Here is a 16,479-nt window from a genome sequence, read left to right as displayed (position 1 = left end):
AGAAAAAAAAATGTGTCCTCCAAACACGTCGAGTTGAGTTTTTACCAAAAAGTTATATTTTGGTTTCATCTGACCATATGACATTCTCCCAATCTTCTTCTTCAGACGGGCCTGGACATGTACTGGCTTAAGCAGGGGGACACGTCTGGCACTGCAGGATTTGAGTCGTAGTGTGTTACTGGTGGTAGGCTTCGTTACTTTGGTCCCAGCTCTCTGCAGGTCCTTCACTCGGTCCCCCCGTGTGGTTCTGGGATTTTTGCTCACCGTCCTTGGGATCATTTTGACCCCACGGGGTGATATCTTGCGTGGAGCCCCAGATTGAGGGAGATTATCAGTGGTCTTGTATGTCTTCCATTTCCTAATAATTACTCCCACAGTTGATTTCTTCAAACCAAGCTGCTTACCTATTGCAGATTCAGTCTTCCCAGCCTGGTGCAGAACTACAATTTTGTTTCTGGTGTCCTTTGACAGCTCTTTGGTCTTGGCCATAGTGGAGTTTGGAGTGTGACTGTTTGAGGTTGTGGACAGGTGTCTTTTATACTGATAACAGGTTCAAACAGGTGCCATTAATACAGGTAACGAGTGGAGGACAGAGGAGCCTCTTAAAGAAGAAGTTACAGGTCTGTGAGAGCCAGAAATCTTGCTTGTTTGTAGGTGACCAAATACTTATTTTCCACCATAATTTGCAAATAAATTCATTAAAAATCCTACAATGTGATTTTCTGGATTTTTAAAAATATTTTTGTCTGTCATAGTTGAAGTGGACCTATGATGAAAATTACAGGCCTCTCATCTTTTTAAGTGGGAGAACTTGCACAATTGGTGGCTGACTAAATCCCTTTTTGCCCCACTGTAGCTAGTGATTATGTAAAGATTTGATTTTAAAAAGAAGAAAAAAAGTTTCATGCTAGCTAGCAACTTGAATTGGCTCCTTGCAGCCACAAGGTCCTTTTGATGCCGCACTCGCGTAACATGTGGTCAGCCTGCCATGCAGTCTCCTCGTGGATATAATCGGCGTCCAAAAAGGCAGATTACCGGTTGTTATGAAAACTTGAAATCGGCCATGCTAATTAATCGGTCGACCTCTAACAATAACTCTTTCGGTCTCTCCCTTAGTGAGTCCAGTATCTGCCAGGCTCGGGCCACGGTGATGATCTATGATGATGGGAATAAGAAGTGGCTCCCGGCAGGAACCGGGCCTCAGAACTTCAGCAGGGTCCAGATCTACCACAACCCCTCTACTAACGCCTTCAGAGTGGTGGGACGCAAGATGCAGACAGATCAACAGGTTGTGTGTGTGTGTGTGTGTGTGTGTGTGTGCGTCTATTTGCATTATATATGGGTTTAAGTCTGTGTGCGTGCATGTTTCACTGATTGTGTGATGTTGTACATCAACAGTACCAACAAGCCCTGCCAGCTGTACAACTGTGAATCAGCCCCTTTTCCACCTGTGGCCATGCGCAGGCACACGAACACCACTAACTTCCTCAGTAACACAAGCACAGACTCTACACCAGGTTCTCTGTGCTGGGTCAAAGGGCTGTGTTCTGCCTCCTATAGTTCCCCCATAAGGGCCAATAGGCTAATACAGGCCTGGGTGGCGTGGAGCACATGGGGTCTATCAATACTTACACCACCTCCTACTGTTACAGCTTTAACAATAAAACTAGACAAACAGCACTTTATATACTGAACAGAAATATAAACGCAACATGTGAAGTGTTGATTTCATGAGGTGAAATAAAAGATCCCATAAATTATCCATATCCACAAAGCTTATTTCTCTCCAATTTTGTGCACACATTTGTTTACATCCTTGCTAGTGAGCATTTCTCATTTGCCAAGATTATCCATCCACTTGACAGGTGTGGTATATCAAGAAGCTGATTAAACAGCATGATCATTACACAGGTGCACCTTGTGCTGGGGACAATAAAAGGCCACTCTAAAATGTGCAGTTTTGGTACACTAGACTATGCCACAGTTTTGAGGGAGTGTGCAATTGGCATGCTGCCTGCAAGAATGTCCACTAGAGTTCTTGCCAGAGAATGTAATGTTTTTTAGAGAATTTGGCAGAACATCCAATCGCCCTCACAACCGCAGGCCATGTGTAACCATGCCAGCCCAGGACCTCCTCATCTGGCTTCTTAACCTGAGGGATCATCTGAGGTCAGCCATCCGGACAGCTGATTAAACTGAGGAGTATTTCTGTCTGTAATTAATCCCTTTTGTAGGGAAAAATTGATTGGCTGGGCCTGGCTCCCCAATGGGTGGGCCTATTCCCACCCATGGTTGCACCCCCCCTGCCCAGTCATGTAAAATCAATAGATTAGGGCCTAATGAATTTATTTAAATTTAAGGATTTCCTTTTATGAACTGTAACTCAGTAAAATTGTTGCATTTATGTTCATTAATAGATACAGTATCTCACCACCCCATCCCTCTCTCCATATCATCCTCTCATTAAACATCCAGTCGCCTGAGTGTTCCCCCTAGACGTTTGTTTCCTGAGAGGGGTTGGCCAGCTCAACCACTTCCTGTGACAATTTAAGGATGCCTTCCCCATCTCATTACTGTTGCCTCTGTTTGCATCTCTCCCCTCCCTCCCGCCCCTTTGTTCTCTTGCTCTCTCTCTTTCTGAGTATCTCTGTCCCTTCTCTCTGTGTCTGCGTCTCTCTCTCCCTGACTCTTTTGGCGCGGGGAGTTAAGGCGCTCGCTCCTCCGCTCTGTGGAATTCAGGGGTTGTAAAACAGAAACGATGCATCAGCACATTCAGACTGAGTCACTCAAACCCAGAGCACTGTGACTTGTATTGAATCATCAGGCTGGTGCCACCTGCTGGGCGGATATAAACCTAGGGTACATTTCTCTTGTCCAAACTGGCTTCCTCTACCTTGATCTGAAAGCACAGGCTGAGTGCAATATGGGAAAAGCTTTCAATTAGGGAAGATTAGACTGAGATGCACCCTAAACACGAACACTTAGAGCAGGGCGATATATAATCTAATGGATCCATTTACCGGTATGGATTTTTATCACTGAGTCAGTATTAAGTATTGCCATAAACAATGTAATTCCTTCCATACAACATGAGTAAAGACTGTTCTCTTATCTAAAATCTCAATTTCAACTATATGGAGCCCCACCTTGTTTCTTGATAAAGAAGTGGTATCCGTGATATGCCAATGTTGGGAGTGTCATGTCTTGACTCCGACCCCCTTCTCTCTCTAAGGTGGTGATTAACTGTCCGATTGTGAAAGGCCTGAAGTACAATGAGGCCACGCCCAACTTCCACCAGTGGCGGGACGCGCGGCAGGTGTGGGGCCTCAACTTTGGCAGTAAGGAGGATGCTGCCCTCTTCGCCAACGGAATCGCCCACGCACTGGAAGTCCTCAATTCCCTGTCAGACGCAGGTACTATTAGAATAGATCGTACATGCAGCCTCAACATGCTTTGCAATTACCTAAAGGCACAGCACTGTCTGAGAAAGAATTGCGAGAGATGCATGTGTAGAAACATGAGCATGACTTGCATCTCACAGCTTTCTTCCTAAGTCATACTCTCTCTCCCTTCTCTATTTCCAGGTTACGCTACCCTCCCACGCCCAGTGTCAAATGGACCCTCCCCAGAGGAACTGGAACAGCAGCGGAGGTACCAAGTGTGGGATATCTGGGGTGGGAGGGGGTAGTACAGTACACTCACCTTTTACTTCCAGATTGAGTTGTAATTAAGGGTCAATACAAGTATCATGACAAAATATCTTCGTATGACCAGAGTCCCACTGATCTGGTTTTACATAACCACACATGCACACTGACTCAAAGGATTTGTCGGCATTAGCCTACCGCTGCTTAGCCCTCAGCCAGCCTCTTGAGGACGGAGTCTGTAAAGCAAAAGAAGGTCAACTCTTTGACGTCTCAATCTGTCCTTTCCCACCAACTCCTCTCCCTGTGGACCCCACACTCGCCAAGGATACGCCCAGCTTTTACTCCTCATCTCATTTAGTCTAATGGGCAATATATAACACACTGGGGAGGCTCTGGGATAGGCTGGCGAGATCGTCCATCAAATGGTGGTAGTAATGGTCACAGATATGATTGTCAAGATGGTACCGACTGTAAGGGGCGACATCTTACGAGCTCCAACTCCTTTGCTATATAGTGACAATTATCGTGTTTATCTTTTTTTTGTACAGAAATGTACAATTGCTGGAAATGAGCTGTTCCAGACAACTGTGTGATCACGCTCTCCGTAGCCGATGTGAGCAAGTCCTTTTTAACCTTTCTGATCTCCCCATCCCGGATCCGGGATCGTGAATACAGACTCAAGCTCATTACCATAACGCAACGTTAACTATTCATGAAAATCGCCAATGAAATGAAATAAATATGCTAGCTCTCAAGCTTAGCCTTTTGTTAACAACACTGTCGTCTCAGATTTTCAAAATATGCTTCTCAACCATTGCAAAACAAGCATTTGTGTAACAGTATTGATGGCTAACGTAGCATTTAGCGTAGCATTTAGCATTAGCATTCAGCTGGCAACATTTACACAAAAAAACAGAAAAGCATTCAAATAAAATCATTTACCTTTGAAGAACTTCAGATGTTTTCAATGAGGAGACTCTCAGATAGCAAATGTTCAGTTTTTCCTGAAAGATTATTTGTTTAGGACAAATCGCTCCGTTTTCTGCGTCACGTTTAGCTATGAAAAAACCCCTGTATCCAGGATTGTGTAAATCTATCAGCAAGCTCATTAGCATAACACAACGTTAACTATTCATGAAAATCGCAAATGAAATGAAATAAATATGCCATCTCTCAAGCTTAGCCTTTTGTAAACAACACTGTCATCTCAGATTTTCAAAATATGCTTCTCAACCATAGGAAAACAATCATTTGTGTAAAAGTAGCTAGCTAGCGTTAGCATTTAGCGTTAGCATTTAGCGTTAGCATTTAGCGTTAGCATTTAGCGTTAGCATCCAGCACGCAACATTTCAACAAAAACATAAAAGCCTTCAAATAAAATAATTTACCTTTGAAGAACTTCAGATGTTTTCAATGAGGAGACTCTCAGTTAGATAGCAGATGCTCAGTTTTTCCAAAAAGATTCTTTGTGTATTAGAAATAGCTCCGTTTTGTACATCACATTTGGCTACCAAAAAAAACAGAAAATTCAGTCCTCAAAACGCGAACTTTTTTCCAAATGAACTCCATAATATCGACTGAAAACATGGCAAACGTTGTTTAGAATCAATCCTCAAGGTGTTTTTCACATATCTCTTCGATGATATATCGTTCGTGGAAGTGTGCTTTCTCTCCTGAATCCCAGGAGAAAATGCCCGCACCTGAAGATTACGCACAAATTTAGACAAAGGACACCGGGCGGACCCCTGGAAAATGTAGTCTCTTATGGCCAATCTTCCAATGATATGCCTACAAATACGTCACAATGCTGCCGAAATCTTGGGGAAACGGCAGAAGGTCTAAGCTTATTCCTGTCGCATTCACAGCCATATAAGGAGACATTAGAAAACAGAGCTTCAGAAATTCTGCTCATTTCCTGTTTAACGTATCATCTTGGTTTCGCCTGTAGAATGAGTTCTGGGGCACTTACAGACAAAATCTTTGCAGATTCTGAAACTTCAGAGTGTTTTCTTTCCAAAACTATGCATAGTCGAGCATCTTTTCGTGACAAAATATCGCGCTTAAAACGGGAACGTTTTTTATCCAAAAATGAAATAGCGCCCCTAGAGATGCAACTGGTTAACCTTTCTGATCTCCCCATCCCGGATCCGGGTTCGTGAATACAGACTCAAGCTCATTACCATAACGCAACGTTAACTATTCATGAAAATCGCAAATGAAATGAAATAAATATGCTAGCTCTCAAGCTTAGCCTTTTGTAAACAACACTGTCATCTCAGATTTTCAAAATATGCTTCTCAACCATAGGAAAACAATAATTTGTGTAAAAGTAGCTAGCTAGAGTTAGCATTTCGCGTTAGCATTTAGCGTTAGCATTAGCGTTAGCATCCAGCACGCAACATTAACAAAAACATAAAAGCCTTCAAATAAAATAATTTACCTTTGAAGAACTTCTGATGTTTTCAATGAGGATACTCTCAGTTAGATAGCAGATGCTCAGTTTTTCCAAAAAGATTCCTTGTGTATTAGAAATAGCTCCGTTTTATACATCACATTTGGCTACCAAAAAAATCCATAAATTCAGTCCTCAAAACGCAAACTTTTTTCCAAATTAACTCCATAATATCGACTGAAAACATGGCAAACGTTGTTTAGAATCAATCATCAAGGTGTTTTTCACATATCTCTTCATTGATACATCGTTCTTGGACACATGCTTTCTCCCCTGAATCAAATGGTAAAGTGGAAGCAGCTGGCAATTGCGCACCGAATTCGACGCAGGACACCAGGCGGACACTTGGAAAATGTAGTCTCTTATGGTCAATCTTCCAATGATATGCCTACAAATACGTCACAATGCTGCTAAGACCTTGGGCGAACGACAGAAAGTGTAGGCTCATTCGTTGCGCAATCACAGCCATATAAGGAGAGAATGGAAAACAGAGCTTCAGAAATTCTGCTAATTCCTGGGTGATGCATCATCTTGGTTTCGCCTGTAGAATGAGTTCTGGGGCACTTACAGACAAAATCTTTGCAGATTCTGAAACTTCAGAGTGTTTTCTTTCCAAAACTGTCAAGAATATGCATAGTCGAGCATCTTTTCGTGACAAAATATCGCGCTTAAAACGGGAACGTTTTTTATCCAAAAATGAAATAGCGCCCCTAGAGCTCTAACAGGTTAAACAGGTCAACATTCACAAGGCCGCTGGGCCAGGCGGATTACCAGAACGTGTACTCCGAGCATGCGCTGACCAACTGGCAAGTGTCTTCACTGACATTTTCAACCTCTCCCTGTCGTAGTCTGAAATACCAACATATTTCAAGCAGACCACCACAGTCCCTGTGCCCAAGAACACTAAGGTAACCTGCTTAAATGACTACCGATCCGTAGCACTCATGTCTGTAGCCATGAAATGCTTTGAAAGGCTGGTCATAGCTCACATCAACACCATTATCCCGGAAACCCACTCCAATTTGCATACTGCACCAACAGATCCACAGATGATGCAATCTCTATTGCACTCTACACTGCCCTTTCCCACCTGGACAAAAGGAACACCTATGTGAGAATGCTTTTCATTGACTACAGCTCAGCGTTCAACACCATATTGCCCTCAAATCTCATCACTAAGCTAAGGACCCTGGGACTAAATGCCTCCCCCTGCAACTGGATCCTTAACTTCCTGACGGGCCGCCCCCAGGTGGTAAGGGTAGGTAACAACACATCTGCCATGCTGCTCCTCAACACAGGGGCCCCTAAGGGATGTGTGCTCAATTCCCTCCTATACTCCCTGTTCACTCATGACTGCACGGCCAGGCACAACTCCAACACCATCATTAAGTTTGCAGATGACAGAAGTGGTAGGCCTGATCACAGACAACGATGAGAGACCTGACTGTGTGGTGCAAGGACAACAACCTCTCCCTCAACATGATCAAGACAAAGGAGATGATTGTGGACTATAGGAAAAGGAGGACCGAGCACTCCCCCATTCTCATCGACGGGGCTGTAGTGGAGCAGGTTGAGAGCTTCAAGTTCCATGGCGTCCACATCACTAGTTCCACATCACTAACAAGCACACCAAGACAGTCGTGAAGAGGGCACAACAAAACCTATTCCCCCGCAGGAGACTAAAAAGATTGGGCATGGGTCCTCAGATCCTCAAAAGGTTTTACAGCTGCACCATCAAGAGCATCCTGACGGGTTGCATCACTGCCTGGTATGGCAACTGCTCGGCCTCTGACCACAAGGCATTACAGAGGGTAGTGCGTACGGCCCAGTACATCACTGGGGCCGAACTCCCTGCCATCCAGGACCTCTATATCAGGCAGTGTTAGAGGAAGGCCCAAACCATAGACTGTTTACTCTGCCACCGTCCAGCAAACCGTACCGGAACATCAGCTGTCATACACTACATACGTGCACACACACGCATACCGACACAGCACGCACACACTTTTACACTCATTTGCTGCTGCTACTCTGTTCTTTATTTTACTCTTATTATATATCCTGATGCCTAGTCACTTTACCCTGCTTGTACATACAGTATCTACCTCAAGTACCTCGTAGCTCTGCTCATTTTATTTGGTACTGGTACTCCCTGTATGTAGCTCCATTCTTGTGTATTTCTTTCCTTTTGTTACTATTTTATTTTTAAACTCTGCATCATTGGGAAGGGCTCGTAAGCAAATGTTTGACAGTAAAGTCTACACCAGCCTTCAGTCAACCAAGAGTGCTTTTAAAGTGTGTGTGTGTGTGGCAGCTGCAGGGCCTGTGGGTGACAGATGTGCTGGGGTAGGGGACCTGGATTGACACCGGATTAGGGCTTCTTGGCCAAATGTGTACTTTCATTTCAGTGCTGGACTAATCAGGAGCTCCTTCACCAACCCAGCATAGCCGCCTATTCAGCACAAGTTAATAACAGATATGCTCTTCAGTCTAACGCTGCTCCAGAGCCATTTGTCACAATTAGACAGTGCCCCCAAGGAAAATGGTTGTTTGAAAATGGTTGTTGCTTTAATTAAATAACTGCTGGTACACTTGCCATGTCATTAGTGTGGAAAGATGAAAACCAGAATGTAATTTCTCTGCCAGGTCACCTCTGGCTTGAGACCTCCTTTTCAGGGAGGATGTGGTGCCTTTCCATTCATCCCTTCACCAGATACATTGTTATATTATTTGTGCCTCTTAATCTGTTGACTGTTTGGGTGTGTTTTAGTTTGTTTGTTTGTCTCTTAGTGTTAATCCCCATGAGTTTTATCCCTGTAGGCTGGAGCAGCAGAGGCTGGAGCAGCAGAGGCTGGAACAGCAGGAGACAGAGCGTCAGGAGAGAGAGAGGCAGGAGAGAGAGAGACAAGCTGCAGCAGGTCAGAGGTCACACTGACGGCAATACAATTAGCCTATTTGAACACACCTTTATTTGTTTTACCCATTCCCTGAACGTAGTGCACTGTCTTAACGTTTTATTAACGTTTTATTTATTTTTAGTGCCCGCTGCATCGTTGGCTCCCCCAGCTCCTCCGGGCCCTCCTCCACCCCCCGGCCCTCCTCCGTCTGGGCCCCCTCCACCCCCGGGACCTCCTCCCCCAGGACCCCCGGCCACAGGATCAGGACCCCCGCCCGCCCCACCACTGCCCTCCCCGGGAGGAGATGGGGGTCTAGGGGGAGGTGCAGGGGGCCTGGCGGCAGCCTTAGCCGGGGCCAAGCTCCGCAGAGTGGCCAAGGTGAGAGAGAGAGAAAGTGGCATCAGGATTAGAATTAGCATAACGATAGTTTTGTATCCATCTCCACATTTATGCAACCACCATTCATTTCTGTTTTGCAATGCTAGCAAGAGCTAAAGTGTTGTGTCGATACTGATACTCTAACATCTCCTGTGTCTTCTACCGCCCTCTGTAGGAGGATAGTGGTGCTGCTGCTGTTGCAGCACCGGCTGCCAAGCCTGATCAAAGCCGCACCAGTGCTTCCATCGGTGGTGGTGGTGGAGGAGGCTTGATGGGTGAGATGGCATCCATCTTGGCACGGAGGTAGGTGGCACTGAAGAACGCACTCCTATAAATGAACAGATCCATACGCCTCAGTCTATAGCGCTGTGTATGCCCCTCTATGGCACTGATCTAGCTTGGTGAATCTTTAATTAAGTGTTGTCTCAAACTCTTACTCTCCTTTTATGTCTGTCTGTCTTGTTCAGGAAAAAAATGGCAGACGGTGGGGCTAAGCCACCTGCTAAGATGGCAGATAATGTAAGTATTTGTTAGTTTATTGGCCAACTATGTTGTGAATACAGATTTGAAAGGTGTCCATGTCGTCAGAAAACACAAGTTTTGCTTGTCTGTTTCTTTTCTCCCTACAGGAATACTCAGAGTCCCAAGGCCAAAGTGGTGAGAACCGTCTGTGTGTCAGTCTGTTTTGCTTGTATCTGGAAGACAAATTTGCTTAATATTAGACTTTTATACAGTTTGGATTTAAAATATGCCTCTGCTTTTTAGACACTCTTGGACGAAGACCTTGGGAGAAATCAGCCACTATGCCAAGGTAAAGTTTCAGCTTCCTATGCTCTCTCCGTGTCTGTAGTAAGAGCAGCCTGTGTGGACGCATGTCAATCTCAGAATTCAAAGAGGTGTGTGTGTGTGGTGTTGATTGTGTCTCGTTCTAAGAGCAGTGTGTGTCTCACAAACAGGAATCACTCCATCTCCAAGAGCATGGACTCCACCTCTCCCTTGTCCCAAGGTCCCAGGTACAAAGTCCCTTCCCTGACAAGACAACAGGACTGACGCTTTGCTGCTCTTCCTAACATACCGTCCCACCTCCCTTCCCTCTGTCAGGTCAACAGGGGCACAGCTTCAAAGAGTGGTGCTGGGCCATTGTTCTGTTGACAGCACCACCTAGTGGACTGCAGAACGCTGTGACTTCTGTGACAGCTTGTATCATCTCTGCTCAAAAAGCTGCAGGATTCCATTCTGATATGTGAATTGATATTTTTTTTATTTGTATTTATTTATTTGTACCAAAGAAATCAAGTGATGGACAACAATACAGATTTGTTAAAAAATATATTTTTTAAATGTTGTGGAGGTGTGGTTGGAAGCCCAAGGGCTTATATTAAAACAACACCACAAAAAAACAAAATCCAATACATGAGTACAAAAACGTTTGTTAAAACGGATAACAAAACCTACTAATTATAAATTAATTGATCAGTAATCACACAAACCATTTTAGTATGAGAGTTAAGCTATATGGAGGGGATTACTGAATAGTTTGGTTCATCAGGCTGACCCCCAGTTATCGCTTAAGGTTATTGCCAAAACAGAATCCCTCAATGTGAAGATAAGCATTTCAGAGTATGTTACTTCTATATCTGATAGATAATTGACTATGTGAGAGAGATTTCAGAATTTACCTGGAAGAATCCATTGACGGGTTTAGGTAAACTGTCTCGGGAGGTACGAATATTTGTAGAAGAAAGTGCACAATTGGCGTACATTAATGTCGTAAATAGACACAATATTGAGTTTCTTAAACAAAGGTGCAGATGGAGCCAGGTAATTAGAGGAGGTAGCTAGTCTTGAGTAATTTGTGTAGGTAGGAGGCATGTGTACTGGCCCAGACAATATTACAGTAAATGAGATATGGGTACATTTAAACTATAGTATAGAGTTAGGAAGCAAGCCTGATGACCCAAACCACTAATCTTTCTGATGATACCAACAGATTTCATCACTTTGCTGCAGACAAATTGAATATGATCTTTCCAGGATAACTTTTCATCAATTACAACTCCAAGGAATCTAGTGGATGTGATTTTCATTCCTACCAATTGAGATTTTGGCTCTTTATAAATAAATAAAATGTTTTTACAATATTTCTTATTGTAAAGAAAATGGGAAGTACAGTAGAAGACACAGCAGCACGGTCATTGATATAGATTAGGAATAACAAAGGTCCAATTATCGATATCTTGACCCTGGTAGATGCACAGCCATTTGAATAAACACCTTGTTCTCTACCATAAACATAACTATATAACCAATTATACACTACCCCTCAAAAGTTTGAGGGCACTTAGAAATGTTGTTTTTTAGAGAAAAGCACATTTTTTTTGTCCATTTAAAATAACATCAAATTGATCAGTAAATTCAGTGTATATATTGTAAATGACTGTTGTAGCTGGAAACGTCGTTAAAGAAAAATGTTTTTTATGGAATATCTACATAGGCGTACAGAAGCCCATTTATCAGCAACAATCACCCCTGTGTTCCAATGGCATGTTGTTAGCGAATCAAAGTTTATCATTTTAAAAGACAAACCCTTTTGCAATTATGTTAGCACAGCTGAAAACTGACCTTTAGACTAGAGTATCTGGAGCTTCAACATTTGTGGGTTCGATTACAGGCTCGAAATGGCTAGAAACAAATAACTTTCTTCTGACACTCGTCAGTCTATTCTTGTTCTGAGAAATTAAGGCTATTCAGTGCAAGAAATTGCCAAGAAACTGAAGATCTCGTACAACGCTGTGTACTACTCCCTTCACAGAACAGCGCAAACTGGCTCTAACCAGAATAGAAAGAGTATTGGGAGGCCCCGGTGCACAACTGAGCAAGAGGACAAGTACATTAGTGTCTAGTTTGAGAAACAGATGCCTCACAAGTCCTCAACTGTCAGCTTCATTAAGTAGTACCCGCAAAACACCAGTCTCAGCGTCAACAGTGAAGAGGCGACTCCGGGATGCTGGCCTTCTAGAGGTCCTCTGACCAGTATCTGTTCTTTTGCCCATCTTAATCTTATCTTTTTATTGGCCAATCTGAGATCTGGATTTTTCTTTGCAACTCTGCCTAGAAGACGAGCATCCCGGAGTCGCCTCTTCACTGTTGACATCAATTTGATGTTATTTTAATGGACAAAAAAATAGTATTTTCTTTCAAAAACAAGGACATTTCTAAGTGACCCAAAACTTTTTAAAGTATTCAGACCCTTTACCTAGTACTTTGAAGCATCTTTGGCAGCGATTACAGCCTCAAGTCTTCTTGGGTATGACACTATAAGCTTGGCACACCTGTATTTGGTGTTCTTCTCTGCAGATCCTCTCAAGCTCTGAGGTTGGATTGAGAACGTTGCTGCACAGCTTTTTTCAGCTCTTTCCAGCGATGTTCGATCGAGTTCAAGTCTGGGCTCAGGCTGGGCCACTCAAGGACATTCAGAGACTTGTCCCGAAGCCATTCCTGCGTTGTCTTGACTCTGTGCTTTGGGTCGTTGTCCATTTGGCAGGTGCACCTTCTCATCCATCGGAGGTCCTGAGCACTCTGGAGAAGGTTTTCATCAAGTATCTCTCTGTAATTTGCTCTGTTAATCTTTTCTTCTCCTGACTAGTCTCCCAGTCCCTGCTGCTGAAAATCATCCCCACAGCATGATGCTGACACCACCATGCTTCACTGTAGGGATTGTGCCAGGTTTCCTCCAGATGTGACACTTGGCATTCAGACCAAATAATTCGATTTTGGTTTCATCAGACCAGAGAATCTTGTTTCTCATGGTCTGAGAGTCCTTTAGGTGCCTTTTTGGCAACTCCATGCAGGCTGTCATGTGCCTTTTTTACCGAGGAGTGGCTTCCGTCTGGTCACTCTACCATAAAGGTGGAGTGCTGCAGAGATGGTTTTCCTTCTGGAAGGTTCACAGAGGAACTCTAGAGCTCTGTCAGTGACCATCGGATTCTTGGGCACATCCCTGACCAAGGCCCTTCTCCCCTGTTTGTTCAGTTTGGCCGGGCACCCAGCTCTGGGAAGAGTCATGGTGGTTCCAAACTTATTCCACTTAGGAATGATGGAGGCCACTGTGTTCTTGGGGACCTTCAATGCTGTAGAAATGTTTTGGCTACCCTTCCCCAGATCTGTGCCATGACACAATCCTGACTCAGCTCTACAGACAATTCCTTCGACCTCATTGCTTTGTTTTTGCCCTGACATGCACTGTCAACTGTGGGACCTTATATAGACAAGTATGTGCCTTTCCAAATCATGTCCAATCAATTGAATTTACCACTGGTTTACTCTAAGTTGAAGAAACATCTCGAGGGATGATCAATGGAAACAGGATGCACCTGAGCTCAATTTCTAGTCTCATAGCAAAGGGTCTGAATACTTATGTAAATAAGATATTTCTGTTCTAAAACCCTGTTTTCACTTTGTCATTATGGGTTATTGTGTGTAGATTGCAGAGGATTTTTATTTATTTAATCAATTTTAGAATAAGGTTGTAACGTAACAAAATGTGGGAATGAATCCTTTCCGAATACACTGTAGATGCCTTTTTCTTATTCAACAGTTGAGGGTTGATTTTCCAAGTTTACTTTATATTATTTAAGGATTCTTGGAATTTGATATCCCTTGATGTAGTATAGAATGGAATATTGTGTGTTTGGCCTGTTATTTCTGGACATTTGGTGTTGTGGTCAACAGTCAAATGTCATTGAAACTTTGAAAGCCATCCTTGGGTTGTCTGTTTTTCACAGAATGTGGTTTTGTATGTGTGGTGCTTCCTGAGGCCTCTTTGGTGGTGCTATGGTGATGGGTTGGATTGACAGCGTAGGTTGTCACAGTGATGAGCCTATGCTCGATCTTAATCAGTCCCTCCCTTTCTCTCTCTGCCTCCCCTACCCACTCGCTTTCTCCCCCCCCCCCCCCCCATTGCCACACCTCATCCAGGGTGAAGCAAGCAGGTGTTAATAATGATGCTGGAGGTGGTGAAGAGACCGATATTGAGAGGATTAAACAGGTAAATATTATTTTCTGCTGCACCTCGAATGCCAAGACTAGTAAAGACATAATCATAAACAATACTAATACTGTAAATGATATAATGTTTTGATTGCTTCTTGCAGGAGATTCTTGATGAGATGCGGAAGGAGTTACAAAAAGTCAAGGAGGAGATAATCGGAGGTGAGACTGCAGATATTTGTTTTGGGCCTCAACCATGTTTCACACAGACTGTTCCAATGACGTTAGTATAAAAGTCCAAATTAGGTGAGGGAGAAAATAGCAAAGGCACTACTTATTTTGTCAGATGTTGTGTTGATTGTTCCTTGTATCCTGTTCCACAGCCTTTATTGAGGAGCTACAGAAGAGGGGCTCCACATAGTTCTTCTAGTGTGGCGGGAGGAACTGAGGGATAGAATGGATAGAGGAGGTTATGGCCCTGTGTGGACCTCTCCCCCATCACCCCCTCCAGTGTACCCCAGGGATTTTTCTTTATCTTCCTCACATTCACATACCTACATAATTGCATTTAATTGTACCTTAACCCAGGGAACCGATTTAACAACCACATCCAAACAAAGGACTAGATCACCTGCTGCGATGATACCAGCTTTCCTCGCTCATCCCTTGTCTCCAACTTTTCCTTCATTTCATGACAACCACTGCAGAGCACATAATCACGGCTGTTGTTGCTCTTACTCCTTGTCATGTACAGTTGTATCCCCCCCCCCCCCCCCCCCCCATGTATCTGTCCCATAGCAATCGTGCTCCTATTCACTCCCTTCGTCAGACAGACCATTGTATTTACTGGGGTATTCAGTAATCAGGGAAGATCATATCATTCATTATTGTTACTGTAATGGCAGAGTGGATGGTTGGCTTTTGTAAGAATCCTCTTTAACCTGGCACAACTTCAACCTCATACGGCCTTCAAATAAAAACTTTTAGATAGGCCTAGCTTTCAAGGGTTATGTTGTGTTGTCTTGGCCAATTTTGAGAATGGGGGAGGACCCTACCAGATTGTTCATGGACCCTGTGGTTGAGGGCTTTCATCCACAGCACACACTGCTCCCTGCAGGCCTGGTGCACAACGGCAAGAGCTTATACTGCCTTGAAGCAAAGTCTACCGCTCCCAAGTGGACTGTTCTGTCAATGGCCAAAATAGAGAGACTACGCAAACTTCAATTCTACAGACTTGGAGAAGTCAGAGGAGACATGCAAAGGGAATGTGATGGACGACTGCCCGGAGTGCTGTGAGAGAGGAGAGTGCTGTGGTTCTGTGCTATGGAGGGAATCCTTGTTCTTTCTGAAATGTACTTGGCCTAGAGAAAGTGTGTATTTTGTGGCCACTCCCTGTGCCACACACTCATCTTTACCTTCTGCTCAAAACAAGACACTAATCATTGGCCAGTGCAGTTGTCCTAAACTGTACTGTTTTGTTTTCAATTTTAGGTGTGTTTTCTAACTACATTGAAATAAAAAAATCCATAACTATGTCAATTGGCCATGACCAACTGCCTTGGAGAATAGATATATTTGTTTTGAGGGAAAATATTAGCAAAACTGAATTAATGTTTCTATTTTAATTTGAGGTGAATGGGAATTGTTTTGATTGTTTTCTTTTTAAGATAATATTTTGGGTTACTTTTTCTAATAGAGTTTAAGCTTTTTACACTGAAATATAAATAAAACATTGTAGAGACACTGGATTGGAGATGCCTTTTATAGTCAAATACAGCCGCTTCTTGTAACGTGAGTCTTGGGTTTTACCTTTTGTTGGTCTTTCCATTGAAGTGCATTTCCATCCTTTTCAAGCCTTTAATATTTTCAGGATATTCTGGCTGTCAAGGCATTGAAATGTATTCAATACAGCTCAAACGCATTTATGAACATTTTAAAAAGGAAAGAATGAAATGTATTTAGATATTTTCAATATGACTCACAGCATAGGGGTGGGGAATATAGGAATGTTTCTCTAGTTTTGTTCCTTTCAGAGTGAGGGATCAAATGTTTTTCTCTTAAAGTGTGCTTGGGGACCCAACTAAAACGGTTAGATCTATGGTTAGAGTAGGATCCC

At 43.4% G+C, this 16,479-nt stretch overlaps 1 protein-coding gene and 1 long non-coding RNA gene across 5 annotated transcripts in view; one reads left to right on the top strand and one right to left on the bottom strand.

The window, feature by feature from the left end:
• The window catches only part of LOC149971285 (uncharacterized), a 1,017,865-nt gene extending 1,011,486 nt beyond the window's left edge, over window positions 1-6,379 (bottom strand). For both annotated transcript variants that reach the window (XR_016492473.1, XR_016492474.1), the window contains exons 1-2: window positions 6,088-6,379; window positions 4,590-4,651 (exon numbers count right to left, since the gene is read on the bottom strand). This is a non-coding gene — a long non-coding RNA (uncharacterized LOC149971285). The remainder of the gene's footprint in view (window positions 1-4,589; window positions 4,652-6,087) is intronic.
• LOC110507842 (vasodilator-stimulated phosphoprotein) overlaps window positions 1-16,106 on the top strand; it is a 32,470-nt gene extending 16,364 nt beyond the window's left edge. For 2 of the 3 annotated variants that reach the window (XM_021588201.3, XM_090223756.1), the window contains 13 exons: window positions 1,117-1,288; window positions 3,233-3,413; window positions 3,585-3,651; window positions 8,920-9,017; window positions 9,139-9,374; window positions 9,550-9,677; window positions 9,842-9,893; window positions 10,004-10,031; window positions 10,140-10,185; window positions 10,331-10,387; window positions 14,352-14,421; window positions 14,528-14,585; window positions 14,747-16,106. In XM_021588201.3, the coding sequence (XP_021443876.2) occupies window positions 1,117-1,288; window positions 3,233-3,413; window positions 3,585-3,651; window positions 8,920-9,017; window positions 9,139-9,374; window positions 9,550-9,677; window positions 9,842-9,893; window positions 10,004-10,031; window positions 10,140-10,185; window positions 10,331-10,387; window positions 14,352-14,421; window positions 14,528-14,585; window positions 14,747-14,784 (1,231 nt within the window). In that variant the 3' untranslated portion in view covers window positions 14,785-16,106. The remainder of the gene's footprint in view (window positions 1-1,116; window positions 1,289-3,232; window positions 3,414-3,584; window positions 3,652-8,919; window positions 9,018-9,138; window positions 9,375-9,549; window positions 9,678-9,841; window positions 9,894-10,003; window positions 10,032-10,139; window positions 10,186-10,330; window positions 10,388-14,351; window positions 14,422-14,527; window positions 14,586-14,746) is intronic. The other variant, XM_090223757.1, reaches the window with a different exon arrangement.
• The last annotated feature ends 373 nt before the right edge of the window (window positions 16,107-16,479 follow it).

Source organism: Oncorhynchus mykiss, chromosome 27 (genome assembly GCF_057628025.1).
Source record: "Oncorhynchus mykiss isolate SJ-2025 chromosome 27, ASM5762802v1, whole genome shotgun sequence".
In the NCBI taxonomy this organism is placed as follows: domain Eukaryota; kingdom Metazoa; phylum Chordata; class Actinopteri; order Salmoniformes; family Salmonidae; genus Oncorhynchus; species Oncorhynchus mykiss.
The sequence above is the reverse complement of the archived record's forward strand: the minus strand, read 5'-3'. Positions and strand labels throughout refer to the sequence as shown.